We start from the raw sequence: 18,203 nt of genomic DNA, 5'->3' as shown, positions 1-18,203 counted from the left end.
TCATCTAACAATGCAATTGCACCAATACGCCAATCACATGACTCGGTCGATGTGTTAGACACGCATAACGACTAAATAGGTAATGACTCTACCCGTTCTATTCTATGTTACTCTTTTTTCATTATTCTTTTTTTTAATCTTTACTTTCTATTATCTTTTATTTTTTTCTTTCATTCCTATCTTATATTTTTCTTCTCATCATTTTTTTTTCTACTTATATCTTTCCATGACAAGTGGATTTACAAAAACACCAATTTTTTTTTGATACGATCATTTAGTCCCACATTGATCAAGGAATATGGAAACCAATGACTCATAATCTGTCAAGTCTCTCTTATATTTTAAGGTATTTTTTGAAGCTCGTGAGCCTATAAACCGCACTAAGCCTAATTAAATTGTCCCTTATTAAATCGGTACTAGAAATAGTGCTTGATGCTTGCACCTCGATCGAGCAAACTCGCTTTCGAACCGTACACATTAGCTCCCATGAGGAAGCATAAAATCATTATTCTTGATATATTTGTAGAGTAGGATACTTTAATTCATTAAAATATTTCGTATCTTACATGTTTAATGTCTTCGAAAATCTTTTGTCAAAATTAAGAATCAAGTTCTCTATCGAATTTGAAACTTCTCGATAGTTAATGCACTATATCTCAAATAACATATACGTAATTCAATATAATAATTTTGAGAGAATAATTATTATTTTCATATCATATTTTTTATATAATATTAGTTTTTGTTATTGTAAATCCTATTTCTGGACAGGCAAGCGAAGGCCGCGTCTTGACGGGACACAAAGTCCACGCAACGACTCACCGACGACTTGGGCGTCAGTGTGAACGCAGGTGAATTTGGCGCTCTCGCCCCACAAATCCTTCAAACGGACGGTGGAGATCGCTTGGGTCATCGAAGCTTCTGGATCTCCATCCCCACTTCCTCTCCATCACGAACCAAACAATTCAATGGCCACGGCAACGCTTCATCTACCGAATCTTCGTACTCGCTTTTCTTACCCGCCTCAAGTTCTTACGCATCGAAGGTGGGTCTCACGTAAGAGCCAGAAGTTCTCCACTCAAATAAAGGGTAGTGGAGGAGGACGACGTCGAAGGAGTGGAAAAAGTATTCTTTTGTTATACGGGACGTAATCCTCACGATTTTATACTTCCGGATCACCAGATCGAGGGGGAGAAATCCGCTGACGAGATTTGCTTTCCGAGTTCTTCGCGTGGATCATAGAAGGTATGCAAATGGACGATCAAAACCTACAAAGTCTAAAATAGGAAGGATATTTGTTCTTTTCGTTTCTAGGGTTCGCAATTCGCATTCGCTTTCTGTTCTTGCCTGTCTCAATCAGACAAATTACTCCTGATTGTTGGATTATCGGATGCTAGGTTTTGTTTCCCGATGTGCTGTCGCACTTAAGGAAATTAGGGGCTCTCGAGAACTGGTAAAATTGAGACTGCCGTTGTTCTTTTTGTTTCCGGGACGTCAATTAAGATTCTGTTGATCGTCACGATTAGATTTTGGGTGTGGATCGATATAATTGCTGGATTATACCGTGTGCAATACTTGAATGTGGAGGAAACACTCATAACCTCAGAAAATTTAGGAACAAGGTGAAAATTATATGAATAATTGCATAGCAAAATCGACGTGGATATCTCAAATACATTCTTTGATTGAAGTGGGTTGAGTAGGTATATTTATCTGCATCTTCAGTTTTTTTTTGTAAAATCATTATTAATGTTTCCACCTCCTGATATATCGCGCAACATGTTGTCTGAGGTATTTACCTGCGCTATCTGAGCATCGTAGATATTGGCAAGTTTTTGTCTTTCTCTGTTTACGAGGCATTTTAAACATTTTGAGAATTTTGGTTGATGTCTCAGGAACATTTTTGAGGTGATTGCAGACATTAGGCGTCTACATTTTGTAACTGCAAAGGAATCTGTTCCTGGAAGAAGGATATTAGTAGCTGGAACCAGAGCTATACATTGGTTTCCATTTCGGTGGATTCTGCAGTTTTTTCTAGTTCCAATTGTCACTCAGTAAAAACTTATATGAAATCATGACATCTTCTGTTCATGACTTATCTGGTAATTTTGTTTCCCATAGATGCGTTTCAGTTTTGTTGATGTATCTTGTATTTGCTGAGTCACTGACTGCTTAATGTTTACATTTTTTTTGGCAATAGTATAACCATTAGTGATCTATCATTCCAGTTTCTATAATTTATGCTATTGGTGCTTTGGTTTCAATCTTTTAACATATGAATTTGGTCAGTGTCTTTTGGCAAGTTGATTTTCAGGAAAATGAAAAGAAAATCTCTTATTGGAATTAGAAAGCTTTAGTAACTTTTACATGTTGAACTGTACCTCTTTCAACACATAGCACGACCAAACTGGTCTTTCTACAGGAACTGCCTACTTGTTCCATAGAATCGTAATACTTATAACAAGAAAAGTATAGTGTTAATGTAGTAATTGAAATAAAATGGCGAAAGAGCTTGGTTGTGTGAAGCTTTGGGACCTCGTGGATACCAAAATAACTAATCACTTTATGATATTGAATTACTCAGTTTGACTATCATGAACAGTCTAATTATAACCAAGTTCCACTTAATTAACTCAATGTATCTTCTCTCGTTTCTACTATGTTCAGATGCTACCTCAAGGAGCAATTTTCACTTTTTAAGTAATGTATCTTTTACATCCTTCTTGCATTTCTATATGTAAACGACTCATGAAGCTTTTGAGATATGGCTAATTTGTGGTCATTCTCATCTTGTATTTGTAGCTGTTCAAGTATTCTCGATGGTCAGGCATCTTACTGTCTATATTGAGCTTGATGGACAATGTTAATCAATTTTTGCAAACTTTGGACCAAAATTTCGTAAACATTATCTCACTGTGTGATTAATTTTAAACTATATATACGGTAGATTGTAGCTTATTTTTTGTGTCATATTAGCTACATTTTCTATGGTTGTTTTCTATCTTTTTCAGTCTAGTCTGTGTGCTACATTTGGATGTTCTGTTCATTGAAATATATATGATTAATTCATCCAATATTTTTATAAAGAATTTAGGAAATTTTGAAATAATGAGTTTAGTATACTCTTTAATGATTCTTTATGATGATTTTTCAGGTAATAGAGAACCTGGTGAGCAACAAAAGCATGCAGAACCTGAGATCCGACATGAGCCTACTGCAACTACAAACTTGCAATATGGTGTGGAAACATCTTTGTCTGAGGGCACAGTGCCATATAGTCAGTTTGGAGTGGCACAAACTATGGTATCTTTCTATATTTTTTAGCGGAAATTATGTTACATTTTAAAGAACTTTTACCAACTGAAATATTTTTCGGCACCAGTTCCTTTGGAATTTTGTATTTTGAACACATTAGACTGGACAAAACTGCTTCAGAAGTTTGTTTTTTAAGTTGAGAAGTTGCCATACAAGGGTTGTGGCGTATGGTTATGTTGTTTTCTTCATCCTTTTTGTAGATATTTCTAATGACTTATGGTTATGGAGGTCTTGTCATCCTTCACAAAGATATCACCTCTACCTAATATGGGTTTATCAATACCAGGATCACTTTATATTTTGTGCCCATTGATACGACTGATGAAGTTTTGGAGGTTGCTTAGCATTGTGAATGAAAACTATGTGAGAGCTGGTTACTTGTCTTACAATGAAGATGTTTGTGCAAATTCTTTCTTTGGTAAATGATGCCAATTGTCTCCAGGCTTTTCATTTTGTTTCTTGTTAAATTACTTTTCATGACTTCTGTAGAATTTCAGCTTGTAGGTGATTAGGTATGTATGTGGACTGTGGAGAAAGGTTGTCAGTGAAAGTGTCTCGACAAAATTATCCTTGGAATTTCATGTTCTGGCTGGTGAACGGCCTGATATTCCAAAGCTTCTCACATTATTAATACCAGAATGAGCATGTGCAACTAGAGATAGTGGAAATAGGAAAAATCCTCTATCAGTGGGCGACATTTTTGTCAGAGATATCTGTTGTTTTATTTTGCTTTCTGTATAAATCGTTGGTCATGATATAAAAAAGGTAACTATTTATGCACAACATGGATCTGAATGTGATGTTTTTCTTAATTTTTGTGTTATCTAGTAAACGTATCTTTCTGTTGATGCTTTTAAAGTGCCACAATTGTATGTAGTTATATTTACACAACATAAATTGTCGAATTAGTCTGTGCGATATTTTCCCTCTACATGTTCTCATCTTGTGCTACTTGTTATTGCCTTTTGTTGTCCTTAATTTTTGTATATATACTTCTTTGTATAAGCTTCTATATTGAGTTGTTACTAACTTAATAATACATATAATAGACTTCAAAATTTCTTTTCTTTTTTTCATGGTGGTGAATATCGATTGGGTGCAGTGACCATATAGTTTTTATTCCAGCTGCTTAGATCAGAAATGAATTTTCTCTTGTTGAAATAATTTGTTTCGTCGGACTAGACATATGTGAGCATATCTTATTTTACTAAATGTCAGTAAAATATGTTTTTGCAGGCCCATTCAGCTTATCCATATGTAGATCCTTCCTATGGAGGCATTTATGCAGCCTACATTGGACAACCTGTGGTATGATACAAATTGTACCTGCAAGAAACTAGTTGAATGATGCCTTATTTTGGCATTTGTTATAACTTTGTCATCAATTGTTACTGCACTTAGATTTACCCGCAACTGATTGCCATCCATCAATCGGGCGTACCTTTACCAACTGATGCAGCCGAAGAGCCTGTTTATGTCAATGCAAAGCAATATCATGGTATCCTGAGGCGTCGACAGTCTCGAGCAAAGGCTGAATCAAAGAATAAGATGATTAAAGTTCGTAAGGTATGTCTCAGAGAGATGCACCAACTAATTTGCATGACCTACATTTGGTGATTGTGATGAGTTGTGCCTGTGTCTCGTTTTGTCTTGGTTGACCTTGTGGTACTGTGGTTACTATCTTTAACTTTTCATCTTGGTCAGTTAATACTCTTGAATAGCTTATTTATCTTTACAATGGCTACTTAATGCCAGTTCTGAAAAGAATCTGATATATTTTTGTGACACCTGAAGGTTCTTGGAAGATTCTCTAATCATGTTGAGTGACTGTTACAGCCTTATCTACATGAGTCACGACACTTGCATGCGCTGAAAAGAGCTAGAGGATGTGGAGGAAGATTTCTCAACTCCAAGTCTGAAGGAAATCAACAGAATGAGGTTGCCTCAAGTGACCAGGACCAGCCTTCCAGCATCCCAGCTTTGGAGAAATGTTTTGGGACTCAGGAGAATGCAAACCTCTCAGGCGATAGAGTGGAATCTAATAAGGTTTCGAACTAATAAATCCCCTTTGGACCCTGAACAGAGTCAAAATCTTAATCTTATGTAGGTGTGTGATGCACTAAATACAGTGTTAGATGGCTCCATGTAGTCTCTGCAGGATACCAAGAGGCTCTGTGAAGGCGAAACTATTAGACTTTTCTCCTATACCAACTCGATATCTTGTTTCTTTTGATATCTATGTTTGGTGTTAGAAATATGCTATAGAAGTTGTATAAATTGATCGAACTGTGCATGGAGTTTGTAGGTTCTCAGAGTTGAGATAGTCTTGCAAGGTAATTATTTCTTTGATGGGCTGTACTTTTAAATTTTGTTCTCAACTGGCACTTAAATTGATCTGAAGTGCTCATTTTGGCGGTTCCAACTTCTGTCTCTTGATAGTCTGGTCCTACTCTTTTGCTTCCTGATTTCACTTCTCAATTTGTGGATGGAACAGAAAATAATGACAATGATGATAATAAATTTATGTTTCCAATGATGTGGGGTATGTTAGTCCAAAGCCGTTTGGCTTTCCTATATTACATAGTACAGATATAATTAGTTTGGATCAAAACCTAATTTAATTATGATTACCCATAAGAATTCATTAAAAAAATATAATAAATGATAAAAATAAGATTCTATTTTAGAATCTTAGGATAAAATGTTAATATTTTTTAAAATATATTAAGAGGATCCATATTATATTATTTATTGTATTGCTCTCGTGATTACTAATGTGACGAGAAAAGCAACACTAACTATACATTCAGTGACTTCTATGTATAATTAAAATTTAGTCATCACTCATGTATTTCACATGAGATGGATATGACCAGTGAATATTTATGACAGTTCACGAATTATATATATGGCTCTCGTGATTTCTACCATTCCAATATATATAAATATTCATGGAGTAAGCATGCCGACACCTGTGAAGAATTAGTTCCCATCTAGGCCTTCCCCACCGGCTTTACCCCATCCCACTTCGGTGCCCTGTGAATGGATGCAGTCGAGGGGCCCACACTGCCTCACGCTAAAAGCCAAGCAAGCAGGTGAGTTGGGTAATCCATCAGTTGCGGGCGTAGCGTCGCTGTACCCGTTTGTCGAACACAGTGATGTCTCCATCAACAGTTTAAAGCTTCTGCTCTCCGCACTCCACACGCACACACACTCTCTCTCTTGCTCTCGATCCTACTCATCATCGCCACCGTTTCCACTACGCAATCGGCTTTATCTACCTCGCCATGTTACCTAATAATCTCTGCGTTGCGGCTGCTTCGATCTTTATATCGTTCCCTCCTTTTTGCTTTGCCCACAGGCTTCTCCCCCTCGACTCTTCTCCGCTTTATCACGAGCAGTGCCCGAAGCGGAAAAGAAGGCAGCACTACCGCCAGATAAAGTTAGGGTTCGTCAGATTCCCGTGCATTATTTTACAATTCTTTCTCTGTTTTATTATAGCGTTTCGTAGGTGGAACATCGGATTTGCTTGTCGGTTTCGCCCGAAGCACCTCCCTTTTCTCCCTGCGTTCTCTCTGCGTTCTCCTTCCCTGGCCAGGAGGCGCCGGCCGGGCTGGAGGAGACGGCTAGATTCGCGCGCGATGAGCTGGAAGAATAGAAAAGAGCCATTTGATTGGATTGATGGGGGAAAATCGGTTTTTGCGTGGGACCGGAGTGGGTTTTCCCTTTTACTCTGCTGATGGAAGTGATTATGGGAGCACAGAGGTGATGAGATAATAGTTAAGCTAGAGATATGCTTGAATCCCCCAAAAAAGGGAGTAGCCATTATGATGGGCGAGATGCGATTTGAGTATGTTCGGCTGAAGGGGAGTAGAAGGAAATGTTCCTGTTTTTGTAAGGCGATGGTTCTCGGCATCTTTTAGCAACCCGATCAGATGGGAGATTTTGCATCATGTTTTCTGCTGGTTTTGTTCGATTGATAGGATATTACTATTATGGCTTTAATGGGCGGCTTAGGCTTGTTCAAGCAAGGGTGGAAATGGATACAATCCCAGAAGCAGGCTTTTGTGAGTGTCCGAGTTGCTGTGATCTGCGTTGGAGAGAAACTGGTCCTTGTTATCGACCGCCACTGGCCATTGGTTTACAGCTGGTGCATGGTTGCTGGAAGGCTTCTTTTTAGGTTTATGTTGCAATGGAAAGATTGCGTTGTGGGAGGTTTGCGGTCCATGTTTACCTTAGGTTCAGCAGCTCTATTCGTCATCTTGTGGAGTTGCTTTCTTGGATTGACTTCGACAACCTCTCTTGTCTGCGTGCTTCTAAGTCTGGTTTGTTCTCGATCTTGATATGACTTTCTGCAATTGCAAGGTCTTCTCTTTGTTGGAATCGTCTTTCACAGATTCTGCTTGGAAGAGCTAGTTAGGTGATACGTTTTGGGTTTTTGAATTTGATCACATCAAGTATCATTATCTCTCTCATTTTCCCAACGTACCTCTTATAATGAATAACGCTTTCTTGGCTAATCCATTGCTTTTGTTTCTGTTGATGATTTTTATATGTTATCAGCAAAATGTTAGTATACCTTAACATAATCAACTGTCTACTAAAATTGTATATAAATGCATTATACCCTAACATTATACCCAATATTCTGGATTCTAATTACCACCCTTATGAATCACATAGTTTTGATAACCATGATTGAGATGATATAAATGCATTGAAAGTACTTTATTAAACTTCTTGACTTCTTGCTAAAAGATTTTAAATACTGTATTTTCTGCTGGGTTCCTTTTATATCTCCTTTGCCTCTTTTCTGCACTGGGCCTTCAATTATGCACCCAAATCCAATTCTCATGCTTGTGCTGACAGTGTGGTGGAGTTTGATCTACAAGCTTGGAAGTGAAATTGTTGAGAACAAAGTACACTTTTGTAGTTTATTAGTTATAGGAGAATCCAACTTTGTTATGAACTTATGATGTCAATTGGAAACAGCTTAGTGTCTTACTGGAACTGTTGCTGGCTACACTTGTCCTTTCCTGCTCAAATAACAATGTATGCAAGAAGATGTCACAGTGAGCAGTAATGGTTATGGTTATCTAATTGATTTTTCTCATTCATGGTAAAGTTTGGCACAACTATTTGCTTTTTATCTAGTATCAGTTTGTGACTCATGGTCTTATATGCTGCTACTTCTTCACGGCACTTCATTGCCTGTTGCTTTTGTTTTGTGCTTCACATTACATTAACAGTGAACTTCATTTCCAATGCATTTCTTGAGTTCATCTAAGAACTTCTGTATTTAATACTTTCTTCGAAAGTATTTACTCTCACTTGTGTTATAGTCTGCCATTTGGAGAGTAGTGATTCAATGAAGACATCATCTATCTGAGAAGAACACAAGTTGTTGGATTTGAAATAAATCCAATGTGTCATGCTAACTTTACACATACATGTCTTGTAACAGGGAGCTGCTGCCACAGCCGTTCACTATTTGGGCTTCACACCTGGACTTCTTATGATTGGACTTTATGGTATTCTGATTTTGTGGATATATGGCTACTTTTGGATAACAGCAATGCTATTTATAGCAGGAGGTACACAGAAAGATCTATTCAAATTTGCATCGACTTGTTTCTAGATCTCTCAGCTAGTGGACTTGTTTCATGTGCAGGTTATATGTTCTCTCTTAATCATGCACGGTTCTTGATCTTAATGGCAACTGCATATGCTGTTTATTGTATCAATACACGTGATGGGTTGCATGGAGTTTTTCTGTTGTTAAATCTATCATTCATTTCCAATGATATATTGAATAAGTTACTTCAAGTATACGATGATACTAGTGAAGGCATACATGTTGGAGAGCAAAAGGAATGGGAACAGTTTAAGGAAGACTTTTCTGTTGACAGTGAATGTTCTCCTCCGACTGAAGATGCTGAAGAAGTAGTATCTTCTCTATCATCTTGTACAACACCCAAGGCATCATATCTTACAGGTATTCATAAGGATGCTTCCTCTAGCAAGGTTGTCATAGCAGAATCTACTTCATTGGTTGAGATGAAAAGGATAATGAACAGCTCAAACCATTATGAAATCCTGGGCTTCCTTAGGAATAAGATTGTTGACCCTCAGATATTGAAGAAGGAATACCATAAAAAGGTGTGCAACTAGGAAATTTTAAGCATCAAAATGTTCCTTCAGTTAAATCAACCTGTACTTGATGCATAATACATCACAAGTTAACTGGTGTCTTTGGATTCCTAGGTGTTACTTGTTCATCCTGACAAAAATATGGGAAGTCCATTAGCGTGTGAATCATTTAAAAGGCTTCAGGGCGCCTATGAGGTAAATATTATTACAGAAAATTATTATTTTCTTGGTTTACTGAGTGAAATACTGTAGAAAAACAATAATTCAGTTGTTTTGGTAATAGTTTGGAACTAACAAGCAAACAATTTCAGATTCTTTCAGATTTGACAAAGAAGAAAAACTATGATGAGCAATTGAGAAAAGAAGAATGTGGGAGAGTTTCTCAGAGATCTTCTGTTGCCTCTCAGAAGGTATAATATAAAATACATGGCACAACTTTGTGAATGTTTGAATTTCAAACCTTTAAACTTCTTCTAATGAAATATGTGATATGTCAGCCCATGTTTTATGCAATTTTAATGCTAAAATATTTTTTTTGTGATAAATGTTTGTTATGATTTTGAATCTAGATAACCTGACAGTTTTGCTTGGAGACTACCTGTAAGGTTGGTCTCCTTATGTGGTTCAGAAAGTTCTGCAACTGCCCAGTTGTTGCATCTAGTTGCCTTGGCATGGACTGGACACCCATTCAAGAGTGTCGCCACTTGCCACCATACTGAGTGCCTTTTGTAAATGTTCTCAAATTCTAACATGAGATTTATTGATTGACCAAGTGACCTGTTGCTGATGCATGATCAATTGGTTTAAATTAGAATTTCTTAAGTTCTCTTCTATTGTAATGTATTTTGTCATAGTGCTTCAAAAAGAGATTTTTGAGGTTGCACTTCTTTAGTGCATTTGAATCGTATTTCAAAACTCAAATCTTATGGGAATCAGTTAAAAGTTGCATTATGTATATGTGTGTGTGTGTGTGTGTGTGTGTGTGTGTGTGTGTGTGTGTGTGTTATCAATGCTAGATTGATATAATTAAACATTTTGCCTTTCGAAAGCTGATTCATGTACATGAAGATAAGGTTTGCCTTACTAGTTCAAACTGACATGTTGATTGGTCGACGGCACGATATGTGCCACCTCATACTGGTATGCCAAGTGTCGGCATGATGGGGCATGTCGACGACACAAAAAAAGGGGCTAAAAATTGCTCCAAAATTCTTGAAAATAGAAAAAAAAACAGATTAGAATTTTTAAGTTGTAAACTAATGTAAATTTAATTTAATTTCAACAAAAATATTCTAAATTAGGGAAGAATAGTGACACAGATCTTTTTCGAGCTTTGAGGAACAGCTTCCTTCCGTTGATATTAAATTATATAGAAAGAAATGATTTGATTTATTAGATTTTGAGTGAAACTTTAAGACTGAAATAAATGAAGAAATAAATAGATCAATTGATGGATATACCTGGTTCTACCACTAAAAAACAATGGGACTCCACGAGTGGTGGATCAAGATCTTCGATCCTATGTATATGTATATCAATATGATATGTTTGGCAAGACCCAATCCTGAAATTGATCTCACGACATGGTATATTGATACATTGTATGCCATTGGTGTATAAATGTGATGATGATTATAGTCTGATTATCTTGAACTACATGTTCGAAGCGGCTCCTGAGGTAAGTACGATTGTGGTATGTATTGGTGTGAAGGTTGGAGAATGTCTACTTTCGCCATTGATCATATGCTTTGTATTATAAGATCGATCATCGTATTGCTGCTCAAAGAAGATTGATCAACTATCACTGTATTGATGTTGGCCATAAGATTCTCTGTAATACAATGGCTGGGAATACGACAAGCTTCGTTCTGTGTTTATGTCGTGTAGGCTCTGTCACATCTGATCAAAATCATCCAATGTCTCTTCCTTACCCTTTCGTGTATAAACTTGATCAGTATCTCGACGAGCTTCATGATCTGAATTTTGAGTGGTATACATAAAATACTGCTCTTAAATCAAGAAAAATCTTTGCAATACATGCTTTTGATTATAGTGTTCTTCCTCTAACTAGTGTTAATCTTCCCAAATTAACCTTCCAAACTTGATTTAATCTACAAATTGCAACTTTGTTGAGTTTAAAAGAATGTAAATGTGAGAATGAAAGAAAGATATGAGAGAGTAGAATAGTTTAAGTGAGCATAAGGGGTGTGAATGAGGGGGTATAAAGGGTTTAAAAACCCTTATATCTAGTTCAAACAATTAAGTGAACCATTTGAATTCAACAAATCCTAGCCTTTCATCGGTAACGATCGAAATCCAACCATTACCGACTGGTACAAGTCGATAATAGCCAGATTTCAATCATTCCACCTGGTACAGATCTCGTATTACTCGATATAGGGTCCCTTGTTATGGACCGCCCATTACAGGGAGGTTTGCGTGCCTGTCCCTTGTCGGACCGGTATGTACCACTCGGTACAAGGTGGCACGATGAACCTTATTGAAGTATTGCCTTTAATTATGTTTCAGTTTGTTGTGTGCTTATTTATTGCCATAACTTTTCATTTTGGCATGCGACTTTGGACGATTATCTTACTCTATGTACATTCAAACTAGTTATTCTTTGAGATCTGAAGACTAAGTTAAGCATCTGATTATGTTACAATACAGGGAGGAGTGGAGTACTGTTCTGAAGAATCTAGACGTATTGCGTGCACGAAGTGTGGAAATTCTCATATATGGATATGTACTAACAGAAGTAAAGGCAGGGCAAGGTGGTGTCAGGTGAGAGACTAATCTGAAATTTTACATGTTCATGTCATCATATATGACAAGAGCTATGTGATTTTTGGAGACTAATTATGATAGTATGTTTCAATAGAATTGCTCACAGTATCATCAAGCCAAAGATGGAGATGGGTGGGTAGAAAGCGGGTGCTCGCCAGTTATAATCAGACATCGGAAGGTTCTTTTTCTTTTCATGTTCAAGCACATATAAACTTTTCTCTTCCAACTTCTCAGTTTGTTTTATTGTCTCAGTCTTGGTTACCTTCTTAATGCTAGCTTAAGTATTATTAATTTTGCTTACATTTCAAACTGTGGATTCTTTAGTTTTTTTTTCAAGTTACATCTATAATTTATAACAAATACTGAAGCTATTTGCGTTGACTATGTTTCTACATATTTATGGTTGTGGGATCTGATCTCATACTGAATCAAAGTTCTTCTTTTCAACTGTGGAATATAATTAGAAATTAGCCAAGGATAGTTCTAGTGGCATTGTAGCTATTTGATGTGGGATAAGTTCATGACAAGTATGGAAAGTATATCTTTTTTTCTTTGAAAATAGAGGAACGGAAAGAGAGAGGAAGCAAAAGATAGTAATCAGAAACGATAATTGAAAAAAATATATCGGATTCACTCTGGCTCAATTACTAACTACCAGGCATGCATACCTTACATCTTCACACGTCTATACATGGATAATAGAATCACATCATTGACAACTAAGATGTGACCTCACACTACTCACTTGATTTTTGGGAAAATAACTTCAATTCATTCAATTTTCTGATCTTCAATTACAATCATTTCTCGGATCCACTGACGGGAGTCTTATGTACTGCAAGAGTTAATGTTGCATCTATGATGCTAGTTCCATCAGCTATTTGTGTATATTTCCAATTTAGTGTGTTATTAAGAGTTTTGTTTCAGAAACTGATTGGTGCAGGTGGTACTCTGGTTTCAGTTGTTTCTGACATACTGAACATACTACTAAACCTATTTTTTAACCCTTCTTCATGTGAAGAAGGGGACATTTGTTGCTATCCCTGTTGTTTTTAGGTATTCTTAATTATGGTAAGAATAACAGGGCATGTTATTCTTGACCATTAGGTCTAATATTGACTTTATTATTATATTTTGTAAATCCTTTTTTTTAGGTGGATATACCACGAGCTTTTGTATGCGCAGAGAGCAAGATATTTGATGTGTCTGAATGGGCAATTTGTCAGGTCAGCATCTGACTGTTTAATTATCTTGTTTCATTTATTTGTAATATTTATTGTCGTAAAATTTGGAAACCTGCTGATGCTTAAATTAATAGTTCCCTTTGCAAATCCATGTACCATTTGGAATTGGCTTTGTTCTATAACTTTGTCAATTCATGTAAATCTATCAGATGAACAAATAGAGAGCTGGATCAAACAGTTCAAAGTTTATGCAACTTTCTATTATAACTCAAATAATGTTTTTATGCAAGATTTAGCCTCAACTGAACTATAATCTTGTAATATTTTGAGAAATTCTAGTTCATGTTTTCAAATTTCAGTGGTTTCATATGAGACCTGATTGATCACTGGAGATTATTTCTCGTGCATATTTTGGTTTCATTTAGCCTTCTACCAGATTATCATTATTTGGGCTGCTCTTCTTTTTGTGTTCAACTTATTTTTTCTATTTTGTTGAGAGGATCAGTGATTGTTCGATCTAACAAGTGACATGGCAATAGGAGTGTTTTCTGACTACATACTGAGTTTGATGTAGAAGGCTGACCGCAGACACAATAACTCTTAACCCGATTTTCTTGTAGTGAATGTACAAGCGCTCTAGGAGCACCTATTGGCAACCTTTACACTTCTAGACAAGATACTCTTGGACCTTCAACCTGTTGTTATGTGCTCCACATTAGAAATATGTGAACCTTTATAAAAGAATCTGTCTTAATTCAAGAACATGGATACCATTTCTATCTCCAGCATCCACACTTGCTATCGGAGGAACATGTAGTGGCCTCAATCTTCTGTCTATCTTCTATCACCCACTTCTTATGATGTCTGTCTATTTTCCTTAAGAAACAACTTCAATTTTCTAAGTGACTGTAACTAATACACATCGTAGCTGCTCCTTTTTCTGCATGTTATACTCATTACCTAATATGACCCAGTGATTGCAGCATGTTTAACAGATGGGTATTGTGTTTATAACTATTGCTTTCTATTGCTTCCAATGGTTGTTACTATGGATTAGAAAATAGAGTCTGCTTTTTGTTACATATGCACTAGGATTCTAAGGTTTTTTGTTAAGCCTTAGAACTCTTGTCCTGTGTACAAGATTAAACGAGTGAGGCAGAATTTAAATTGTCTTTCCACAAACCTGGGCAGTCAGAAATTTAATCTTATTAGCCATATGTTGCATGCTATTCTCTTTATGATAGAATTAAGAAGTTTGTGTATAACCATGGCATGGATTTTAGTTCCCATGTAAAGGATCAGTGAGAGGTTAGAGTGCTGCCGAAGAAGAAGCCTGTGGTAAATTGATTATTTCTTGAACATTTATGCAAAGAATTCATCAGCAACCGTCACAATCCATCGTGCATGTTGATTGCAGTTTTCACTAGCAGAGGTTGTAGTTATCTGGAATAAAAGAAATTATGATAATCTTCTCTATGGTAAATGGTAAATTGCTATGAGATGTTAGTTGTACTCCAACAAAAGCAACATTGTTGGTCTTCATTTCCTAGAGTTATGCTGGAAATTAGGATGTGCACCTTGCCAGTTGTTATGGTTTCCGGTATGTGTAGCTTATTCTGAGGGCATCTTCAACTTCTTATGTCATGTTTAATTGATCAACTGGTAGAATTGTACAATCCTGTCTTCTAGCTCTCATGTCGATGATTGTGTAATGAATTAAAAAAACTTAACACAAATCATCAGTAAATTGGAAATAGTTGTTGACTTTGCCAATCTGCTGTATGCAGGGAATGGCATGCAGGCCTAACACCCACGGGCCAAGCTTCCATGTGAACATGATTGGCTTGGAGAGGACTGGGCTGCGATCTAATCCCTCCAGATATCCTTGGGGATTGGATGCTGAGATGATTGTTGAGGATGATGAGTTTGAGTTATGGCTAAAGCAGGCTTTGGCATCCGGCATTTTCTCTGAGAGTCCAAAGCGCAGAAAAAGCTGGCCATTCAAATTTAACCAGAAAGGTATGAAACCATGGCGAAAATCACCATAAATGAAGATAATTAGGTCTAAAAGGCTCTTTCATTGGAGAAATGGCATGTGTCATCAATGTTTGAACAGAAGAAAGGGATAGAAGGAATGACATGGGTGTCGTTCTGAGCAATGCTGACTTTTTTGGAAACCAGTGGAAAAGAAACAAGAAAGAAAGTGGTGACATTAAATAGATTGCTGACATTTGAACCTAGAGGGGTAGTCCATGGTTGTATGACTTGTGCAGAAGACCAAAATGGAGCTGTACCATTTTCACTCTCTTGCTTAGTCCTGGCTCAGGCTTTGCACCGGCTTGTCTTCAATCTCTGTCATGAGATCTAAATGTGAAAAAAACTGGAAGGATACACTTCGTTCAGCAGTTGCAAGCCTGCAAGAAGTTGAGGATGGACACAGCATATCGAGCAAACAAAAAGAGATACATTTCCTATATGTTTATGGAAAGATAAATAGTACAAAGCCTCAGTGGGATAATATGTGAATAGATCAGATGCATGTTTCAAGGTAGAAGTGTCTTTCCATATTTTGGTAGACACCTGTGAAGAAATATTGGTGATTGATGCGTTGAGCATTCTCTCATTCTCTGTATGTAACAACTACAACAAAGACACTGTCGCAACTATGATCTATGGCTTCTTTTGCATCACAAGGTCTTCATTTTAGTCTTCTTTTCGAGCAAGCATCTTTGCTTAAACATAGAGGTGATTAGTTTCATGGTGTTATTCTGAACCAGCTCAAAATGCTGTCCACCGATGTACTTTTACTTAGAATTCAGGTCGTATTAACTGTGTATACGACAGATGATAACTGTAGTAGTGGTCGATCTATCCACCGCCACTGATAGATCTATGTTTAGTAACTACATTTTGAATAGGACCTGTAGGGCCTTTGTTTGATGAAAATATTCTGAAAATGGAGTTGAATTGAGCTGAAGGTGAACCTCCAGATGTAGTGTATTGCCCCCCTTTTGCAGATTGATGGGAAGAGTAACTTCTAATGGCTGTTCTTTTCTTGAAAGAATTGTGAACTTTGCAATTGTTTCTGCAATGGGATCCCTTTTGTGGCAGACTTTGAGCAATTCATATTGTTAACTAAAGAAATGTCATTAGAGTTTTATCTCCATCAATTGACCATTGTCATACAGGCATTGAAGTAAATTGATATGACTTTCAAAAACATTGAAAAAGCATGATGTCAAATAATTTATGAAAATAATAAACAATATTTTAGATATTTGATATTTTTATTTTCTAATTAATGTTAATCATGATTTTGGGTTTATTGGACAAATGACAACAGAAGTGACATAATTGTATATATAATATGGTCCTTAAATTCTATACAACTCATCTCACATCTGATAATTAATTAACAGGATAAATAAAAATAATACGAAGTTAATAAAAAGATCATCTTAATCTTATTGATTATGAAGGATAAACATTAAATTTATTTATGGAAGTTGATGTTATTTTCCAACAAAAAGATGGTATGGATAAAGCTTTAAAAATTAACACACTTTCATACTAATTATTATCAACTTAATAAAAAACTTCATCCTAAATGTAAGCTATTGATTATGAAATATAAATGCTAATTTCATTTACAGAAAAAGCTGGAAATTGTATACTAAAGAATATGAACATAAATAAAAAAACTTCAATTTTTATCTTTTTTATTATATAAGATAAATGTTAATCTCATTTATAGAAGTTGAGATTGTTTCCAACAAAAAGATGGCTTCAGAACTTTTGAGAGACACAAGTCCAAAACAGCATCACTGTGGTCATCACACATCAGTACATTATTTATGGCCTTACATGCAACAAAGGTCTGTGTCTTCTTTGGCTCAGAAGGAAATAAAGATTGCATGCTTCCCTGGTTGGAATTGTGCCTCATGTCATGTGCTTTTTGTCCTTTCTTCAGATCTTTACAGCAAGCATTCCATTGGCAATCCCTCAGCTTTTGCATACTTAAAAGAAACAGCACCTTTTTGCTAGCTTTATTTAAAGAGGGTTTTGTATTTGTATCCTTCAACAGTTTGGAAATAGCACCTTTGCTCTCTCTCTCTCTCTCTCTCTCTCTCTCTCTCTCTCTCTATATATATATATATATATATATATATATCTATCCTACTAGTATAAGCATGATCCAATAAACTCAGGTTAAAACCTGAGGAATAAATATAAAAATAATTTAAGATAATAATATATACAATAAATTTGGAAAAAGTAACATCAATTGAAACTTTAGCATCATTGTCTCCATAAACCACTGATGGAATTTAACTACAATAGAACACACAGATATATACATATATATATATATACATACATACATACATACACACACACACACACATATATATATATATATATATATATATATATATATATATGTATGTATGTATGTATGTATGTATGTATGTATATATATGATATATAGATATATATAGATATATATTCATATATATATATATATATCCTTTTTTTGTTAATGATGTCACATGTAACAAAAGAAAGGGCTGGGACATCATGAATGGCATACTGAGCTTAGGTGTGCTGGCTTGGGATTGTGATTTAGTTCATGTTCAATAATTGGAAGAGGTAAATCCATCACCTTTGGAAACATCAAATGATGGTTTATTCCTCTGTCACTAATGAGGACATTCCATACACATATTACTTGATTTCTTTATCCATCAGATCCTGCTTTATTTGCTT

At 36.0% G+C, this 18,203-nt stretch overlaps 2 protein-coding genes across 5 annotated transcripts; both read left to right on the top strand.

Annotated features, from left to right (window-relative positions):
* The first annotated feature begins 1,088 nt into the window (after nt 1-1,088).
* LOC135592839 (nuclear transcription factor Y subunit A-7-like) lies at nt 1,089-5,737 on the top strand. Its single transcript, XM_065082529.1, has 6 exons — nt 1,089-1,245; nt 1,896-2,102; nt 3,155-3,303; nt 4,552-4,623; nt 4,717-4,881; nt 5,152-5,737. Exons 2-6 carry the CDS (start codon nt 2,075-2,077, stop codon nt 5,371-5,373), a joined length of 636 nt encoding a protein of 211 aa, XP_064938601.1. The 5' UTR covers nt 1,089-1,245; nt 1,896-2,074; the 3' UTR covers nt 5,374-5,737.
* Nucleotides 5,738-6,527: 790 nt separating this feature from the next.
* On the top strand, nt 6,528-16,413 carry LOC135592837 (uncharacterized). Of its 4 annotated transcripts, none has more exons than XM_065082526.1 (10): nt 6,528-6,757; nt 6,827-7,640; nt 8,780-8,909; nt 8,987-9,474; nt 9,580-9,660; nt 9,777-9,875; nt 12,136-12,249; nt 12,347-12,430; nt 13,407-13,478; nt 15,224-16,413. In XM_065082526.1, exons 2-10 carry the CDS (start codon nt 7,311-7,313, stop codon nt 15,482-15,484), a joined length of 1,659 nt encoding a protein of 552 aa, XP_064938598.1. In that variant the 5' UTR covers nt 6,528-6,757; nt 6,827-7,310; the 3' UTR covers nt 15,485-16,413. The 4 variants fall into 4 exon arrangements, with proteins under 4 accessions (XP_064938598.1, XP_064938599.1, XP_064938600.1 ...); XM_065082527.1 differs by having other exon boundaries at nt 6,528-6,763; XM_065082528.1 differs by lacking the exon at nt 6,827-7,640 and having other exon boundaries at nt 6,528-6,763.
* Nucleotides 16,414-18,203: the final 1,790 nt, after the last annotated feature.

This window comes from Musa acuminata, chromosome BXJ1-9 (assembly GCF_036884655.1).
Source record: "Musa acuminata AAA Group cultivar baxijiao chromosome BXJ1-9, Cavendish_Baxijiao_AAA, whole genome shotgun sequence".
In the NCBI taxonomy this organism is placed as follows: Eukaryota; Viridiplantae; Streptophyta; class Magnoliopsida; order Zingiberales; family Musaceae; genus Musa; species Musa acuminata.
This window is presented reverse-complemented; position numbering and strand designations above follow the sequence as displayed.